The following is a 16,930-nucleotide window of genomic DNA, read 5'->3' as shown; positions in this document are numbered from 1 at the left end:
CATTTTTCCCCCTTGCAAACTACTGAGGGTCAGTATTGACATATCCCATATCATGGTAAAGAATGCGTTTTATAGCTACCCCTCTTTTTTCTTTTTCTTTTTTAAAAAAGAAGAACCTGGAAATACAGTGAAGCTTTATCCATAGATAGGGCAGTCACAGACAGTGTACTTAGTAGGGATTGCTTCAGAAAGGCTCCATATCAATTTGTTGATTTCTGATTAAGAAATATTATTATTTTGTTGTTCAGAGTCAGTGATGAGGATGAAAGCACAACAACAATAGATTGATGTTCTAGAATAAACTACTCTGGTTGTAATGGGGTCCTTTGTCAAGGTGGTGGAAAAACAGCATTATAGTCTGTCAATATACAATATACACATATGAGACAAACATTCAATGCCTTTTACACACTGTGAACAGTAAATAAATAATAAACAACATTCAACACAGACAAAGGTAAAAGCCTTCCCCTTTTTTTCCATCTCCAGCCCCTGGAGGTGATGCTCAACTCCAGCTATGGGGAAGTGCTCTTGTTCCATTTTTCAATTCCAATGAGCCTGTTGTCCATAGACAACACCCAAAGATAATACCTCAAACCTTTTTACATAACAAAACTTGGATGGCTAACAATGGAATAACACAAAGAGCTGGGTTAAATAAGGACCACTTTATTTCATCTATCTTCTGTTTAAGAGAACTGGACTTGAAAAGAGCAAGGGGGTGGGGAATTAACCTGATGTGGGTTAAGCTGAGGCCTGGTGTCTACACAAGTTTAACTTCTCAGCCTTTCCTTGGATAAAACACCTAAAGCCTAAGGGCAGTCCAGCTACTTAATGGAAACTAAACCCAGGGTCCTCACACAAAGCCCCAGGACCATAAAATTGAGAGTGAAGCCCCCAGATCTGTCTCAATGTAGACTTTCTCCCACTTCTCCACATTGCAGGACCTGAAATGTCTGTTCTAGAAACAAACACTGTTCAACAAACAGTGTGCCAAGGTGTATACATACACTCAAATTCTTCTCCTCTATCTGACAAGCTGAACACTGCCACACATAGTTGATCATTCTAGTTCAGGAATGGGCAAACATTTTGTGTGGGCCACATCATGGGCCAGGCTAAGGCAGGTGAGATGGGCTGGATGGGAGGTATGGGAGTGAGTGGGGGAGGAGGATAAGGGCAGTTGCCACAGGAGGGGAAGCTGAGTGGGGACGCAGTTGGCATGAGGACAGTTGGTATAGGGAAAGTTGGCAGGGGGTGAAGCCAAGGGGTGGTTGGCATGGGGGGTCTTCCTTTTAGTCTAGGGACATTAAAACCCAATGCAGCCCCAGGCTGAGAGAAGAAGGAGACATGCAACTCTGGAGAGCTCTTGCCAGCCGTGTGTCTCTGCCTCAGCTCTCCACTTCAGCTGCATAATGAGAGGAGGACTGAAGCAGACAAGGGCCAGGGGAAGGAGCCCAAGGTGCTGCATCTGGCCTATGGGCCTGGGATTGCCTATGCCTGTTCTAGTTCTAGTTCCTCAAATACAGTATGGAGTAGGCAAAAATATCAAGTAAAGGGGAGAAAATTCTTACCCAACCCCAAAGCAATCAGGAAACTCATACTGAACTAGGAGCAGGAGGATGGGCTGTGCAACAAGAGGTATGTGAGTGGTGATGTGCCAGCTATTGTAGAGAGAACATTTCTTGAAAATTTCAGAGACCTTATTAACTGGTAAAGCAATTCGCTGAGATACCAAGTTTGTTGTTGTTCATTCATTCAGTCGTCTCCGACTCTTCGTGACCTCATGGACCAGCCCACGCCAGAGCTCCCTGTCGGCCGTCACCACCCCCAGCTCCTTCATGGTCAGTCCAGTCACTTCAAGGATGCCATCCATCCATCTTGCCCTTGGTCGGCCCCTCTTCCTTTGGCCTTCCACTTTCCCCAGCATAATTGTCTTCTCTAGGCTTTGCTCTCTCCTCATGATGTGGCCAAAGCACTTCAACTTTGTCTCTAGTATCCTTCCCTCCAGTGAGCAGCCGGGCTTTATTTCCTGGAGGACTGGTTGGATCTTCTTGCAGTCCAAGGCACTCTCAGAACCAAGTTTAATTACTTAAAATTGATTTGTGCTTAAGTACTTTTGTTTATTTTTGCAGAATATAATTTCTATAATTTTAATCTCTGAAATTGGTTGTTTATTTTGTTGTTTCTTCCTTTCTAGATTGAAGAGGATACGTGGCAGAAATACTACCTGGAAGGAGTTGCTAATGAAATGTATACAGAGTATCTTTCTAGTGCCTTTGTTGGTCTGTCATTCCCTGCTGTTTGTGAGTAAGTAGCACTACAATTATTGACTTCTACCCATCTTCATCCTCTGTAATAGCAACAAAAGTACCTTTCCCCTAATTCCTCCAAACACTGTGAACTGAAATTCAGAAAAAGAATAATAATAATTACTTTATTCTTGTACCCCGCTCCATCTCCCCGAGGGGACTTGGGGCAGCTTACAGATGGCACATGAGTCCAGACTGCCACATATCCCAGTTCAAATCAGATAATGTGGGATTTTAATCAGCTGTGTGGAAGGGGCCTCAGTAACCCCTTCATTACCCCTTTTGTCCTTTTACAGTATGCTTCTTGCATGAATGATTATATAATTATGCCAACAGTCCTCTCATGCCTTCACCAAATTTAGGGAAATTCTCTTAAAACATATAGCTCTATTTAGACATATTTAGTATTTGACTGAAAGAAAGAAGCTATGGCATGTTTAAAAGGCTGGTATTTTTGCACCTGTTTTAGGGTTTAACAGTGGCATCACTAGGATTTGGTGTCATCCAGTGTGGTAACTCAGGGTGTCATCCACATGAATTCAAGGTGTTATCCTCTCCTGTACCAGAACATACAGCATTCTTAATAATGTTTTTGTACTCATTATACCCATAAATCATCATTCCTACATATCACTGAATGTAATGCTAAAATCAGTGAATTCATTTAATTAGGCAATAATGAAAATCTGAACAGAGTGCCTGCACATTAGAAGTTTCAAAACACACTAGCATAGACTTACAGTCTTGCAAATCTACAGATAGAGCATGTGCAAGGTTGGTATGGAAAATGTTTTTATGGTTATAATTATAGGGATATTTTTACAAGGGAATAACACATTTCTGCTGAAACAGTACACACACATTTTCAGAATGGGAATTTTGCTGTCCCTCCCACTGATGGTGTCACCCAGTATGGCCTGCAACCCTCACACCTTCCCAGTGGTGTCACTGGGATTGAATCTAACCAACAGAATGAAAACAATGAATGGCATGTTTGGCAAACATTTGTCACAAGCAATACCATTTTAAATGGTCTAGCATGGTGGAAATTCATCTCAAGATTTAACTTCATTTTACTTGTGCAACACTTTAAAATAAATGTTATTTCTGTGACTGGAATAAACATAATAATAATAATAATAATAATAATAACAACAACAATAATAGTTATTATTATTATTATTATTATTATTATTATTATTATTATTATGATTTATACCCCACCATCATCTCCCCAAAGGGACTCGGGGCGGCTTACATGAAGGCAAGCCCAACAAAAATACATCAGTAAAAACAACAAAGCAAACAAACAAGTAAAACACAATACAAATATTCAAAATAACATATAAGCAGTAACACACAAGAAATTTAAAACACTGTGGGCAGGGCCAGATGTAGTAGATTAAAAATTTTAAAACACTGGGGGTGAACAGAAATAGGGTATGTCTAAACAGGGGGATTTTAGAGGGTAATGTAGGGAGATCAATCCAACGGGTAGATAAAGTGCTTCAGAGGACATATTGCAAAAAACATGCATCTTGGTAGACTAAAGACAACAAATTATCAATGGCTGAACATTATCTGCAGACAAGAAAGGCAGAAAAACATTGGTTTCTAATATACAACAGTCATCTCAGTACTATTAATACATACTCGGACAATGTATTACTGTCACTCAGAATGCATTCAATAAAATTGTCAAACTGCACCTGTTGTCATCATCATATAACCTCTGAAATGAAAAGTGCCAGGTTTATCTCATATAATAAATCTTTTAAATGTGTTTCCAATGGAAAACAAAAGCATTTCTCAGTGTGCTGTTCCAAAAACCATTCTTTAGTGTCTTAATTCAGAGGAGGCGACATGTTATCAAGATATTAAATATTGGTTTTTGGAAACGTTGCCTTGTGAAAATTGAATTTATTTCTTGCTTTCATAGATGCATATTTTTGGAAGTTTTGACCAACTTCTTTTTTAATAACAGTCACAATGTTGTAACTGATTTAAAGAGTACCAAATCACCGCAGTAAAACCCCAGTTATTGTTTATCTTTACAGAACAAATCTGAAATTTGCAGACGTGTGTAAAACTAGTGAAAATATTCAGCTTCAGATAGGTTGGAGTATCTCCTTATTGGTTGTATGAGTACATTCAGGCAAAGTTATCTGGTTGTCATCCCTGTGAAGGCTCAAACATGTTCTTCCCACTCGAGCTCACTAAAGCCATAGCTGCTAAAGCTCATGGGCCCACCAGATACTATTGGCTCATTCCATATATGTAAATGTCTGCCCTGCAACAGTTGGGAAAATACTTATTTCCTGGTCTCAAACTATTCTCAGTTGTGGAACTGCTACGAAATACCCCAAGCTTCAAAAAACATATTGACATTATTGACAGTTAAGCTGTTTAGAACAGCAACTAGTCTTAAAGTGGTATCCATGTTTGTGGCTCATGTGCCAAGTTTTAATGTCTTGGAGCTATAGCTCAGACACACAGACAGCCACCCTTTTCCTCTTCTTTCCCCTCTTCCTTCTCTTTTCCTAAGGCACTGAATACAGTTCATTTCATCTGTGCAGTATATCCAATGACCAAAATCTATAACCAACTTATGCAATGGGCCAGGAGCAACCACTGCATGTAATGTGTCCAGATCAAAAAGCTATATCATACTAAGGTTAACACAGATGTAGATAGGGCATTTGTGTACATTGCTAAAATAAGTACAAGGTATAGAGACACATGAGAAGGAGCCAGATGAGTGTATTCAGTGAGAATAAAAGAAATAACTTGTTTTCAGATATATAAAATGATTGATCATAATAAACTTTTAGAAAAGAGAAAGTACCAAAGTACACTTACATGACATACATTCCATTTATCCAAAATAATTGGCATTGGTCTCCATGAGAATTGAGAAAAATAACACCTTTTCATTTGCAGATATATCTTTTTTTTTTAAATTAAAGAGGCAGACATCAAATATATTTCCATTTAGTTGCAAAAAAATCACCAGACTTTATGTTTTTAGAATGAGTTTCTTATTTTTACATAATTGGCTATTTTGGTATAACATATATTTTTATATTGTCTTTTTAAAAATCCAATTTATGTGCCTTATGTATATCTTACATTTTTCATCACATAGATGTTTCCATGCAAATTTGTAGACACAGACAATAAATAATTGGAGGCCAGAGGTCCTTGGAACTCCTTGAGCTTCTTGTGGCTCAGCTTTGACCATTTTATTTTCACAACATATTCTGCCTTCCAAGTCTAGTTCCTTACTTTGGTTACAATGGTGAAGAAAAATGCATGAAATATAAATTCAGGAATTAGTTTTCTAATTATTCCAGGGCTTGAATTCAATTCTGCCAGTGAATAAAATTGATTTGTGGGTTAAGTGTTCAATGTCAGAATGGTTTTCAGTAAATTATAACAAAAAAGTGATTGGCTTATTAACAGATAATGTTAGCATTCCCTGTGGCTTCATTTGAATCTTTGCAGAAAATGTCACTTGCTACGCATAAAATCAGAAATGTTTCTTACAACATTTTTGGTTGTAGCTAATTGTGCCTCATTGGGCACAATCCTATGAAGCATACTCCTGGGAACAGAGGCTCCAAGCTTCTCTCATTGATCAGACAGATGGGCTTCCATATGGTTCTTGAAAACATGTTTGTTATGCCTGTGTTGAGTCCACAGTTATCATTTGTATCACATGTCAGGCAGAATGATCAATAAATAAGAAGTCTTGAATGGCACATGCCTGAAGCATTTGATTACTTGGAATCTTAATTATCAGTTTTAATGATAATGTGATCCCTCCCATTTAAGTAGATTAAAGTTCAATAGCAATTTTAATGTGATGTTATGTATCACCCAACTTGGACCTTCATGAATGCTTTGGCTGCAGTTAGGACAGAGACCTTTTAAGGCACTGAGAGATTTGGGCAGATATTCATTTGAGTCCCTTCCTTACGGCCAGTTGTGTGTAGTGGTTGGAGTATTAGAGAAAAGATTAGGGAAATAAGGGTTCTTGCCCCCCTCCCCCCATCCCATCCATGGAAACTTTTGGGTTCTCACTTGACAGTCATTGATTTTCAGTCTAACTTTCCTTGCAGGATTGTTGTGAAAATAAAATGGAGAGAAGAGGGATAAAGTGTAAACCCCCTCTAACTACTTGAAGGGTAAAAGGATGTGTATACTATTCTTCATAGTAGTAATGGTCTGAGTATGTTTAGCTGCTACTGTCGATGCTGGCTATGACTACAATAAGAGCCCCTGGTGGCACAGTGGGTTAAACCCCTGTGCTGGCAGGACTAAGACCAACAGGTCAACAGGTCGCAGGTTTGAATTTGGGGAGAGCGCAGACGAGCTCCCTCTATCAGCTCCAGCTCCTCATGCGGGGACATGAGAGAAGCCTCCCACAAGGATGAGAAAACATCAAAATATTCTGGCATCCCCTGGGCAACGTCCTTGCAGATCACCAATTCTTTTACACCAGAAGTGACTTTGAGTTTCTCAAATCGCTCCTGACACAACAAAAAAAAAAATGGCCACAATGATAATCATGTCCATGGTGTCATGACAAAAGGACAATGCCATCAGTAGAGATACCACCCCACTTTATACTTATGGATTTCACCTTAATGGGACTTCCCACCCCCCACCCCCACCCCCACCCCCCACACTTTATTAATGCATTAACCACACTTTGTGGTTATGGAGCTCAAGCCTTTATAAAGAAAAAGTTGACAGAAAGTTGAAACAATGAAGCATTATTGTTTGAAGGGTAAGATAGTGGCCTCTGTCCCTCCACTCAGAGCTCTGACTTTGTGTCAAGCCCAGTGTTATTCCCATCATGGAAAAGTGTTGAGTCCATTCTAGATCATGAACATTCATGTTGGGTTCATTCTAGATTAAGAACATTTTCTTTTTTCCTCCCTTGAATGACATCTTCCTAAATGTGCATATTGCACGTTCAGAGGTTAACGTTACTTTGCTTTTACACCAAACACACACACATACACATTTTATTTGGAACAAATAAGGACACAACTTTTATTAGTTACAACCATATAGGCTTGGCACACCCATAGGTCTAGCTATTTCAAGAGGTCTAGCTGTTTCAAGAACATTGATTGATGATTGGTAAACTAAAAATATCCAGCCTGTTTGCGAGGTGATTACCAGAATGATAGGTATGTGATTCCCTAGGAGCTGACATGATTGCTTGGTTTTCCTCTCACCAGGTGTGGGAAAGCAGATGTGCCCTCCCACCTTGGTGAACACACCCTCATCTATTATACATCCGAAGTCCCATAAGGAGACCTCCCCTTTTAAGTTACTAATTGGCATGTAGACCCAAATGCCACCTCCTGGATTCCATGCCAAATTGACCAAAATTGAGACAAACAAGAGTACACAATCAGAACCACTTACATTAATAGAAATTTGTTAAATATGGTGCAGTAGAGGAAAGGTAGAAGAAATGAACCTTCAAAGGCAAGAGAGGCTTTAGCATTGGGGAGCTGATTTTATAGATCCTTATCCAACCAAAGTTAAGCTAACATCTGGACCTACCACTACCACCCAGTGACTTCAAATTCATTGTGTGAAGCTTTCTGCTTATTAAGGCTGTGCAAATTGCATAGGCATATGGGAAGAAGAAAGTCACTTGAAACCGTTATCTACCACTCCAATACACCACCTAAAACAGCAAACCTGCCCTATAGTAAGTTTGCAGAGCACTCTTAGACAAGACATATTTGAAATGTGTGGATTTCCCTTACATTGGCTATAGTGTATCTGTATGCCTTTTTTTAACACCACGCCATTATTCGTATCCCTTTTCCCAGTACACAGTATAGGCAATCCTCCATATCCACGGGTGCCGTATCAACTAAACATGACTTGAAAATATATAGAAAATATTTAGAAAACTCCAAAAAGCTGACCCTGATTTTGCCACCCATCAACTCAATGCTGATGTGTAGTAACCTCCCACTATTCCCAGATCCTCAATCTCTCTCTCATTCAAGCTATTAGCCATTTTATATACTTGATACAATTTTTCTACTCTAATGTATATACTAAAGCTTGAATATCCATGGATTTTGGGGTTCATGGGTGTTCTGGACCAAGCCCAGTATTAAAAAGCTAAAGGACTGGATCAGATAAAACTGCCTCATGACTCAGATTCAAGTCATAAGTCACTGCTTGGGTCTGAAAGTGTTTGATTCCAAAAATGAGAGTTTTATAACGGCATGTTAACTTAATCAAATGTGTCATAAATTCACTGAGGAAAGAACTACCATTGAATTCTCTCAATCTGCAAGTCATGGATTTTGTTTTGTTTTGTGAAGTCCAGTCAATAAAGATTTTATAAAACTGTCTGTGGGGGCAACCTCATATTGGAATCCGAATTGAATGATAAAGACAGCAGTTATTTGATTTTGCATACCCTTGTCCTTTGATCATTGTGTTTTCCCCAGCCACGTGCCTTTGCTTTGTGCTGAAGATTCAGGTATAGAGAGGTGACCATCCTTTTATACATCAATATTGCCAAAATAAATCAGAGCGAAATCATATCCGTATTCTTCAAGATTATAAGAGAAGAGAGAAAAATAGATATTTTATAGTTAACTATCTAGACACTTTTAGTGAGCCAGCAATATAGTTTTTATGTCTAATTTATGCAAGTGAAAGGCTCAGCCCCTCAAAAATATTTAATTAGAAGGAAGATTTATTTCCCTCTAGGTAGGTAGAAACAGTTGGTCCTGGCTTCTTTAGAGCCTTTGTTCATGAACATCTGTGTTCAAAATGCATTAATAAATTACGTTGGGAGGTTTTTTTTAAGGCAAAGAGATTAAGTCTCCCTGCAATATCATTTTCAGTTTTTGTGGATCTCAACATAGAACATGTATGTAAGGAAAGTGAACCAGTTGTTTATTAAAGCATTGTGTCACAGATAGTTTTGCCCTTCTATAAATAAATCAATGTATTTACAAAATGGATCCTTTTTCTTAGACCCCATCTACCCTGCAAATGCAATCTGATCATCATATTGCAACTGTTAAGTTGTCATCTGGTGAGGTGCTCAGAATTCCTGTGTTTTTTATAGGCTTCAAATTTCCTTTGGAAAAGGGAATGGCTTTTGAACAAGTATTAACTGTTGACCCTGTATCAAGAAAGTAATGCACACAAAGCATTACTGCTTTAAATAAAGCAAGACTGTTGCCAATAACATCACGATAACATGTCAATAACATGACTTTATTAATGCCTTAAGTCAACTTGGGAGTTGTTTGATGTGTTGTTTGTTTTGTTATTGTTGTGTGTCTTCAAGTCTTTTCCAACCTTTGGCAACCTTCTAAAACCCAATCCCAGAGTTTTCTTGGCAAGATGTGTTCAGAAGACACTTACCGCTGCCTTTCTCTGGTGCTGAGCGTGTGTGACTTGCCCAAGGTCATGTCTCACAAACTGCCTTGCCTCGTTTTTGAGGCTTTAAGAGTCATATATAATGATATTGACAAATCACAGCTCTCAAATTTAACAAATTGCAGTCAGAACCTTCTTACCGTTTTCCAAGTAGAAAGTTCCTGGATGATTTAAAAAAAAGAGGTTATATCGAAAGTCTGACTTCTTATATTAATGATATGAATTATTTGATTAGACCGTGTTATGTCACAGACATGAAGAAATAGAAGCTGCCAACAGCTGTTTCTTGGCTAATTTACTTGCTGCTTTTAGACAGATATGACTTCCCAACTGAAGATGCTTTAGAAGCAATGGTTTCATATACAGAGTGCACATTTCTCTTCTAGGTTAATGTGCAGCTTGGCTCCCATCCTGCCCCTCCTCATGGCAATTTTGAAGCCATTGCTTTCTTTCTGATAGCAGTGTTTCAAGTAAAAAAAGGGGGCTATTGAGGGGAAAAAAGAGAAAGGCAATCCATCAATGTTTAACTGAATAAAGATGCTGGATGGTTTAGAATATTTATAGAAAGTAGCAAAGGATTACCTGAAATATGGAGAAGAGAGGTAAAAAGGTACATTGAAATAAGTTTCAGTAGAAGAGTAAAAAATGGGAAAGCTTCACCTAATCCTGTAATGGAATGGGACTGTTGTCTATATATGCAGAATATGGCTGCAATCCTGTACACACAAATTCATTGAACTCAATAGGGTACATTTCATAGTAGTCTTCTACAGCAGAGTCACTAAAGCAATCTGATGTGGTGGACCAACACAGTTTTTCCAGAGTATGCCAGTGCCATAATTATGCTCATTGCCTACAACTGTTTCTTCCTGGTAACATGTTGTGGAGTGGTTGCCAGTGGCTTTCAAACTAGCACTAGTCCACAGGCTATTACTTATGGTGCCAGGATGTACAGGATATTGACAAAATTATTCTTGAACACTTTGCAGGTAAAATATGATTATCTGTTAGAATGGTAGAATTTAAAAATACTGCCATCTCTTTTTCATGCCTTCCTAACAGCTATAATGACAAAATACACATTTTTAACCATGTGGGGTTACTTTTTCTTCTTCTGCAGACTGGTTTTTGCGAAGCTAAAGCTCTTAATGATAGCCATAGAATACAAGTCGGAAAAACGGGAAAGCAGGTATGTGATTGTCTACAGAAACATTTTCATAATGCGCCTTTTGATTATTTGATCTGCTTATATTTCTTCCCTTTTTCCCCGAATGGTTTTTTTTTATACCTATGAAAGCATTTTATATCTCAGTCATTATGGCATCATTACACTGGCTCATATAACCCAACCAAATGCCTGCAGCATCCCTCCTGTATCAGATTACCATGAAGTTGGTTAAAAGAAATTGTATTTTAATATCTACTGCTTTTAAGGCTCTTCAAAAATAAAAAAAACTGGAATTTACACATTGATAAGGAATGTAGTAAAAATTAGAACCAGACAAACAAACAGAAGATAAGCAGAAGATCTTTATAATGTCATTCAACTACCTTGAGTACTTCCAAGTGAAATCTGTTTGTAGGAATGTTGCACACTACATCATGTGCAAAGCTTGGCTTGAAGTACCATATGCTTTGATTGTGCTATATAATGGCAATATTTTTCTTTGGCCCAACAAACAGAAAAATATTCTGTCATACAATTACAATAGGTGTTACATTGGCCCAACACAAAGCGACTCCAAGGTCTGTTTTGCTTCCTGCCTCAAAGTGAAGAACTTTCCATGAAAATACAGACAAATAACACCTAATACAAAAGAACCCAAAGAAATAGAAGGCACAAGATCTATAGGCACTGATAATAGTACAGCTATCTATTTGTAAATCCTCAAAAGCCATGCAACTCAATTTTATCTTTTCAGCCAATTCTAGCTATTTCTGTTGGATCTGCTGAACCTTCCATATGATTTTAAAGAAATGCCACTTTCAAAAAACAGGCTACTGAAGATTTATTATAATAGAAGTAATATATAATTAACTTGATCTATAAGATTTCAAACTGAGTGCAGCTATTATACATGTATGTGCTTTACATAAATATGGATGCGAAATATTCTGCACATATAAATATTTATAGTAAATATGGTGGTAAAACACCCCATTCTACCCCACAGGGAAACTTTTATAATAAATCATGTGACTTTTAGAATTTTCTGTTGCTTTCAAGAAAAAGAGTAGATTTACCAGAATGGAAAAGGGGAGATGAGAAGAAGGACGAAGACCATACTGAATCAAACAAGATGTCTTTCAGTTTGGTTAGGAAACATTGCCCCACTAACAAAAATACAGAAATACTAAACAGAAACAATAATGAATGAATTACAAGTAGGCACCCAACACAAAATCATGACTTTTGAAACACCAAACACCAAACTTAATTGGTAAAATTATCTGAAGAAGAAAGTAAAAAAGAATTGGCACATTTTCTGATTTGATCTAATTGAGTTTGGACAGAGAAACACATTCATCTCACAGTACTTTATACTCAGGAGTTCATAGTGTCATCATTTTGGACATAATTGTTTGATCTTATTGACAAATCTTGTGGTCTGCCACAACAAATAACATTAAACAGCAGTGCAATAGGGTGAGACTGAGGGCAAGGCAAAAGACAGCAACACCAGAAAAATACTTACATTATGGCATTGCGTTTTCTTCATGTGTGAAAAAAATGGATGAAATTTTCAACACACACACAACCAAAGATGAAAGAAGGGAATGAATATTAGACATGAATAAGACAAAGTGTCATTTGAAAAAGTATAAAGGGGGAAAAACACTTTATACTTTTTTACTTCTTGCCTTCCAGTTAACTTGATCTGTGCCCAGTTTTTTTCATCAGGTGATGTCTAAAGGTGTGTCTCCTCTAAAACTACAGTCTCGGGGAGATCCTAGGCCAGTTCCTCATGATAAGGCAATAGCTGATGGTATATATGAACATATTATTCTGTTCTAGGCATTGAACTGAACTGTTCAAGGTCCTGAATCTTTTCCCCAAATTAGTTACAGTGCCTTAGTTAACTCCTTTAAAGTTTAAACCTCCAGTGATTTCCCTGCCCATCTGACATGTTCTGCCAGTATAGTAAAGGAAACCTATATGCCAAATTTGTTACACTTTCCAGACATTTTGAAAAAGATTTCCCTCCTTGCTTATTAAATTATTGATTGCCTGTACAATCCCTCTCAGTTTTTCTCCTGGGTGACATAGATAGCTTATGAAGCCACAAATTCTGTGCTGGCAGCAGGGAGAGGTGGGTGTTGTTGTTGGTGCAAAGCTAAACACTATAAATCCAACATTTTTTTTTAGATCTGTATGTTATTTCAGATGTGTGTTGTATGTTGTCAAAGACTAATGTATATTTCTGGAAGTGTTTTCAGTTCCATTTGAAGATGCACCTGAAATCATTATCCACACTGAGCAGTCTCATGACACATTAACAAATATAAAACAAATCCCTGAGTTATGCCAACTCAATAATCTTTGTCATCACTAGAATGGACAATAAAATAGCAACATTAAAAAAATACTTCCATGATATTCATTTAATTTCTGCTCAATCATTTTCTTCTGATTCTTTGCAGTAATTCATTTATTTCACAAACACACCCAACATTTTTGGCTTCCTATGTTCTTCCTTCCCTAGTAGATTGGGCAATTTGCCTAGCTTTTAAGTTTACCAGAAGTGAGATTATAAACTTCATAAGGAGCTGGGATAAATCCTTTACTATAAATATATTGTCTGAACTTCCATACTGATACATCATCTCAAAACTGAAGTTGGTGCAGACAACTTCATCACATGCAGTTTGGGCTCTGTTACCATGCTCTTTGGAAATGGAATCCCACAGAGACCATCCAATGATGTAAAGGACCATCTGGTGAGACTTTTGGGACTCAATTTTTGCAGTGTATGGAAACAGAGCCCAGACTTCATCTTCAAACTGAAAAATGAGAGAAAATGGGGAAAGACAGGGAAAGGATGTGGGTTGACTGGTCATCCCAGAAGACAGATCTCAGTCAGCAGTAAGGAACAAAGTAAGACAGTACCCACTGCTTTCCTCCCCTTTCCTCCCACTCATAGGATGAGATCCTTAAACAGCTGATATTGGCAAAAGCAAAACATTTGCAGAATGGCCAGTTGCTAAAAGTCATAGACTGCTATTGAATATCAATAGAGATACTAACACTGGTGAAGGATCTGTTAAAGTTTAATACATAAAGCTAAAGTGAATTTGGCTTGTTGTGTTAAAATTGTGCTTCTATTTACCTCTGTCCCCAATGCCCCAATGCTGTCATGAAAGCAACAGGTAGTAGCAGCAACTTCTTCCACTCATTGGCACATGTTCTTTTCCCATTCTTGTTAGTAATCTTGAAAAATGCCAGCCATAACCTCTGGATTGATTGTGTGAACTGTCAAACCAAATATCCGTTGGCTATTACAATAGCATGCACAGAGTTATCCTCTGAGTGTCTGCTCGGTAGCATTTGCTGACATTGCTGTTATGTCAGTAGTAAGATATTCAGAAATGGACATGTTATCCACTAGAATTTTAAGCATATAAAGAATCTCCCTTCCCCATTCCATGACTTGAAATTAGCAATAAAGTTAAAAACCATAAATCATAGTAACAGTTATATCTCAAGCCTTATCTACACTGATCATATAATCCATTTTCTGAATGCAGATTATCTGCTTTAAACTGGATTATATGAGTCTACACTGCCATACAATCCAGTTCAAAGCAGATAATCTGCATTCAGGAAATGGATTATATGGCAGTGTGGATGGGGCCTAAGTTACCAAAGCAGACATGTTCCTGGGCTTTTATTTCTTTAATAGAAACTTTGATACCAGAGGCAGAAATAATACAAATAATAGAAATAAGTTCCTATATCACACACACACAAAGAAGAGCAGATCAACATGTTTCAGCAAAGTATTTATTCAGAACTGACATTATGCAGATGTGAAATGAAACCACCAGGCCAAAGAAGTCTTATATCAGGAAATTAAACATTTGGACTCTTCTAGAAACCGCTTGAAAGTCCCTTCAATTGTTTCCCCTGATTTTTTCTTTCTTTCAACAACCTCCATTTTTATATGATTTTCATTTTATGGCCAAATTTATACCTTTATGATTTTTCATCATGCTAGGGTAGCTGTTTTTGCCTTTTCTTTCTGCTTTAGTGTTCACACATACATAGTAAATGATTTTGGTAAGCCTTGCCTGTTGTACATAATACTCTGAAAATTGAACTTCCCTGTTGTACATCAGCACATACTGCAACATAAGGATCACCTAAAGCAGAATCCCATCCTTTAATTGTTCAACATTCCTTTCATTGTTTATTGAAGAAATGTTGCAGCAACCCATCACAGAAAATCCTTTTGCTAGCATTTCTTCATTCCAAAGAAAATACTGCAAACCAAACCAAATACTGCAACAACACAAACCAAAAAAAAAAATCAATCCTTCTAGCTAGACAAAAGACAAGAAGGAGGGCTAGTTTCCAGACTTTGTAAAAAGGTTTATTGAATCATGGCAGTTAAAATGGTGTCAAACCGCATTAATTCTCCAGTGTAAATTCACCCTTGAAGTCTGTGAGAATGAAAGAAGAAATAATTTGCTGCCCAAAGCAAAACTGACATATTCCAATTACTAGTGCTCCAGAAGGAAAGTTAATAAAATAAATAATCTTTTCATCAGTGGAATACAAAGCTGTCTAAAAAATCATATCCTCTTTCTCCTCAAACACATGGTTTTGTTTTGTTTTTACTCTGAATCTCTTTCTTCGGCAGAGATAGTAAAAAAATGAAAAGAAAACCAACATTCTTCTCTCATGTGCCCTATGTTTACTCCTCCGTTGAACTTTTTTCCCTGTCTCTCCATTTTATTTGTCCTTGTTCTCAGCAGAAAAACCTTTTCAAAACAACAACAAAAATGTTGGCGCCTTTGGAAGACTTGAAATAAAAGGTTTTTTTGCCTTTGTTTTGGTGTCAGTTATTTCCTATCAAAGTGTTTGATTTGCAATTTTTTTCTTGTCGTTTGCAGAAGCCGAAAGCGGTATGCCCTCTTCGTTACCTTTCCTTCCAACCTCAATCCTACCTTCACTCCTTCTAACTTCAGGACTAATCCCTTGCCAAGAATACAGGAAGATAACATCTTTGTCTATCTTTCTCTCGATATATATATATTTATGTATAGATAGATGCTAGATAGCTAGCTAGCTCATATAGATATATATATGAGCCCCCCACAGTTTCAAAGAGGAGAGAGAACTCTATAGCAACAGTTGGTTTCTTTGTTGTTTCTTGTGACTCATGCACTAACTTCTTTGCAGAATTATATATATATATATCTACATACAAATGAAATTTAGATGCAAGGCTTTTATCCTGAGACACCATAAGTGTATAAGGTTATTACAGTAGGAGAACTGTCTCTCCTGTCCAGTACTCCTCCCTTTTGCTGTTTTTTGTACTTCCCTTTTGTTGCAACCGTGTCTGCAGCCTGTCTGTTAACTTTTGTGCTGCCTCATTGTCTTTGTATTCACACCTTTGCTGAGATGACACTCAAGTCCTTTCCCCAAACACTTTATGCACACTACCTCATGTCCTTCAGTTTATCCTCCCATAAATAGAATATAAATGCCTTGACTTTGTTTTAATTTGTCTATGTTTTGGAGACAACATTGGATCAGATCAACTGAAATACTGTAACACAGAGAAAGTACTCTATTGCTTTATCAATGCACACTTTGTAGCCTTTTGTACAACATACTCACATTCATTCAAACACAGGAGACCATTGACTGGATCTTTTGAATGAGTTGGCTTGTTTCCCACACTTTGTGTTGGCATGTTTTGCAGATTATTTTAATGTGCTCATATTCAGTACTTCATCTCAAACTTACATGCCGTCCTGCTGTTGTGAATTGGAAGTAAATAAGGCATGAATCACCAAATCCCATTTGTTTCTGTATCAGTTTACTACTGTAAATTTCTTGGTGTCCCCTTAAAAACATTCTCATTCTTCACATATGTTCATTTCCTCCTGAACTGTGTATCCTCAAACTTAGTTTCTCTCCCTTGTCCCCTCTCTTGTTTCTGTCTCAT

The 16,930-nt window shown here is 37.6% G+C and overlaps 1 protein-coding gene across 23 annotated transcripts in view; it reads left to right on the top strand.

Annotated features, from left to right (window-relative positions):
• Nucleotides 1-16,930, top strand: part of KCNMA1 (potassium calcium-activated channel subfamily M alpha 1) — a 571,036-nt gene that overhangs the window by 407,393 nt on the left and 146,713 nt on the right. For 13 of the 23 annotated variants that reach the window (XM_060769087.2, XM_060769088.2, XM_060769086.2 and 10 more), the window contains 3 exons: nt 2,201-2,310; nt 10,873-10,941; nt 15,867-15,878. In XM_060769087.2, coding sequence (XP_060625070.1) covers nt 2,201-2,310; nt 10,873-10,941; nt 15,867-15,878 — 191 coding nt within the window. The remainder of the gene's footprint in view (nt 1-2,200; nt 2,311-10,872; nt 10,942-15,866; nt 15,879-16,930) is intronic. The other 10 variants (XM_060769090.2, XM_060769089.2, XM_060769100.2 and 7 more) reach the window with 1 other exon arrangement.

The sequence above is a fragment of the Anolis sagrei genome, chromosome 3, assembly GCF_037176765.1.
Source record: "Anolis sagrei isolate rAnoSag1 chromosome 3, rAnoSag1.mat, whole genome shotgun sequence".
Lineage (NCBI taxonomy): Eukaryota > Metazoa > Chordata > Lepidosauria > Squamata > Dactyloidae > Anolis > Anolis sagrei.
This window is presented reverse-complemented; position numbering and strand designations above follow the sequence as displayed.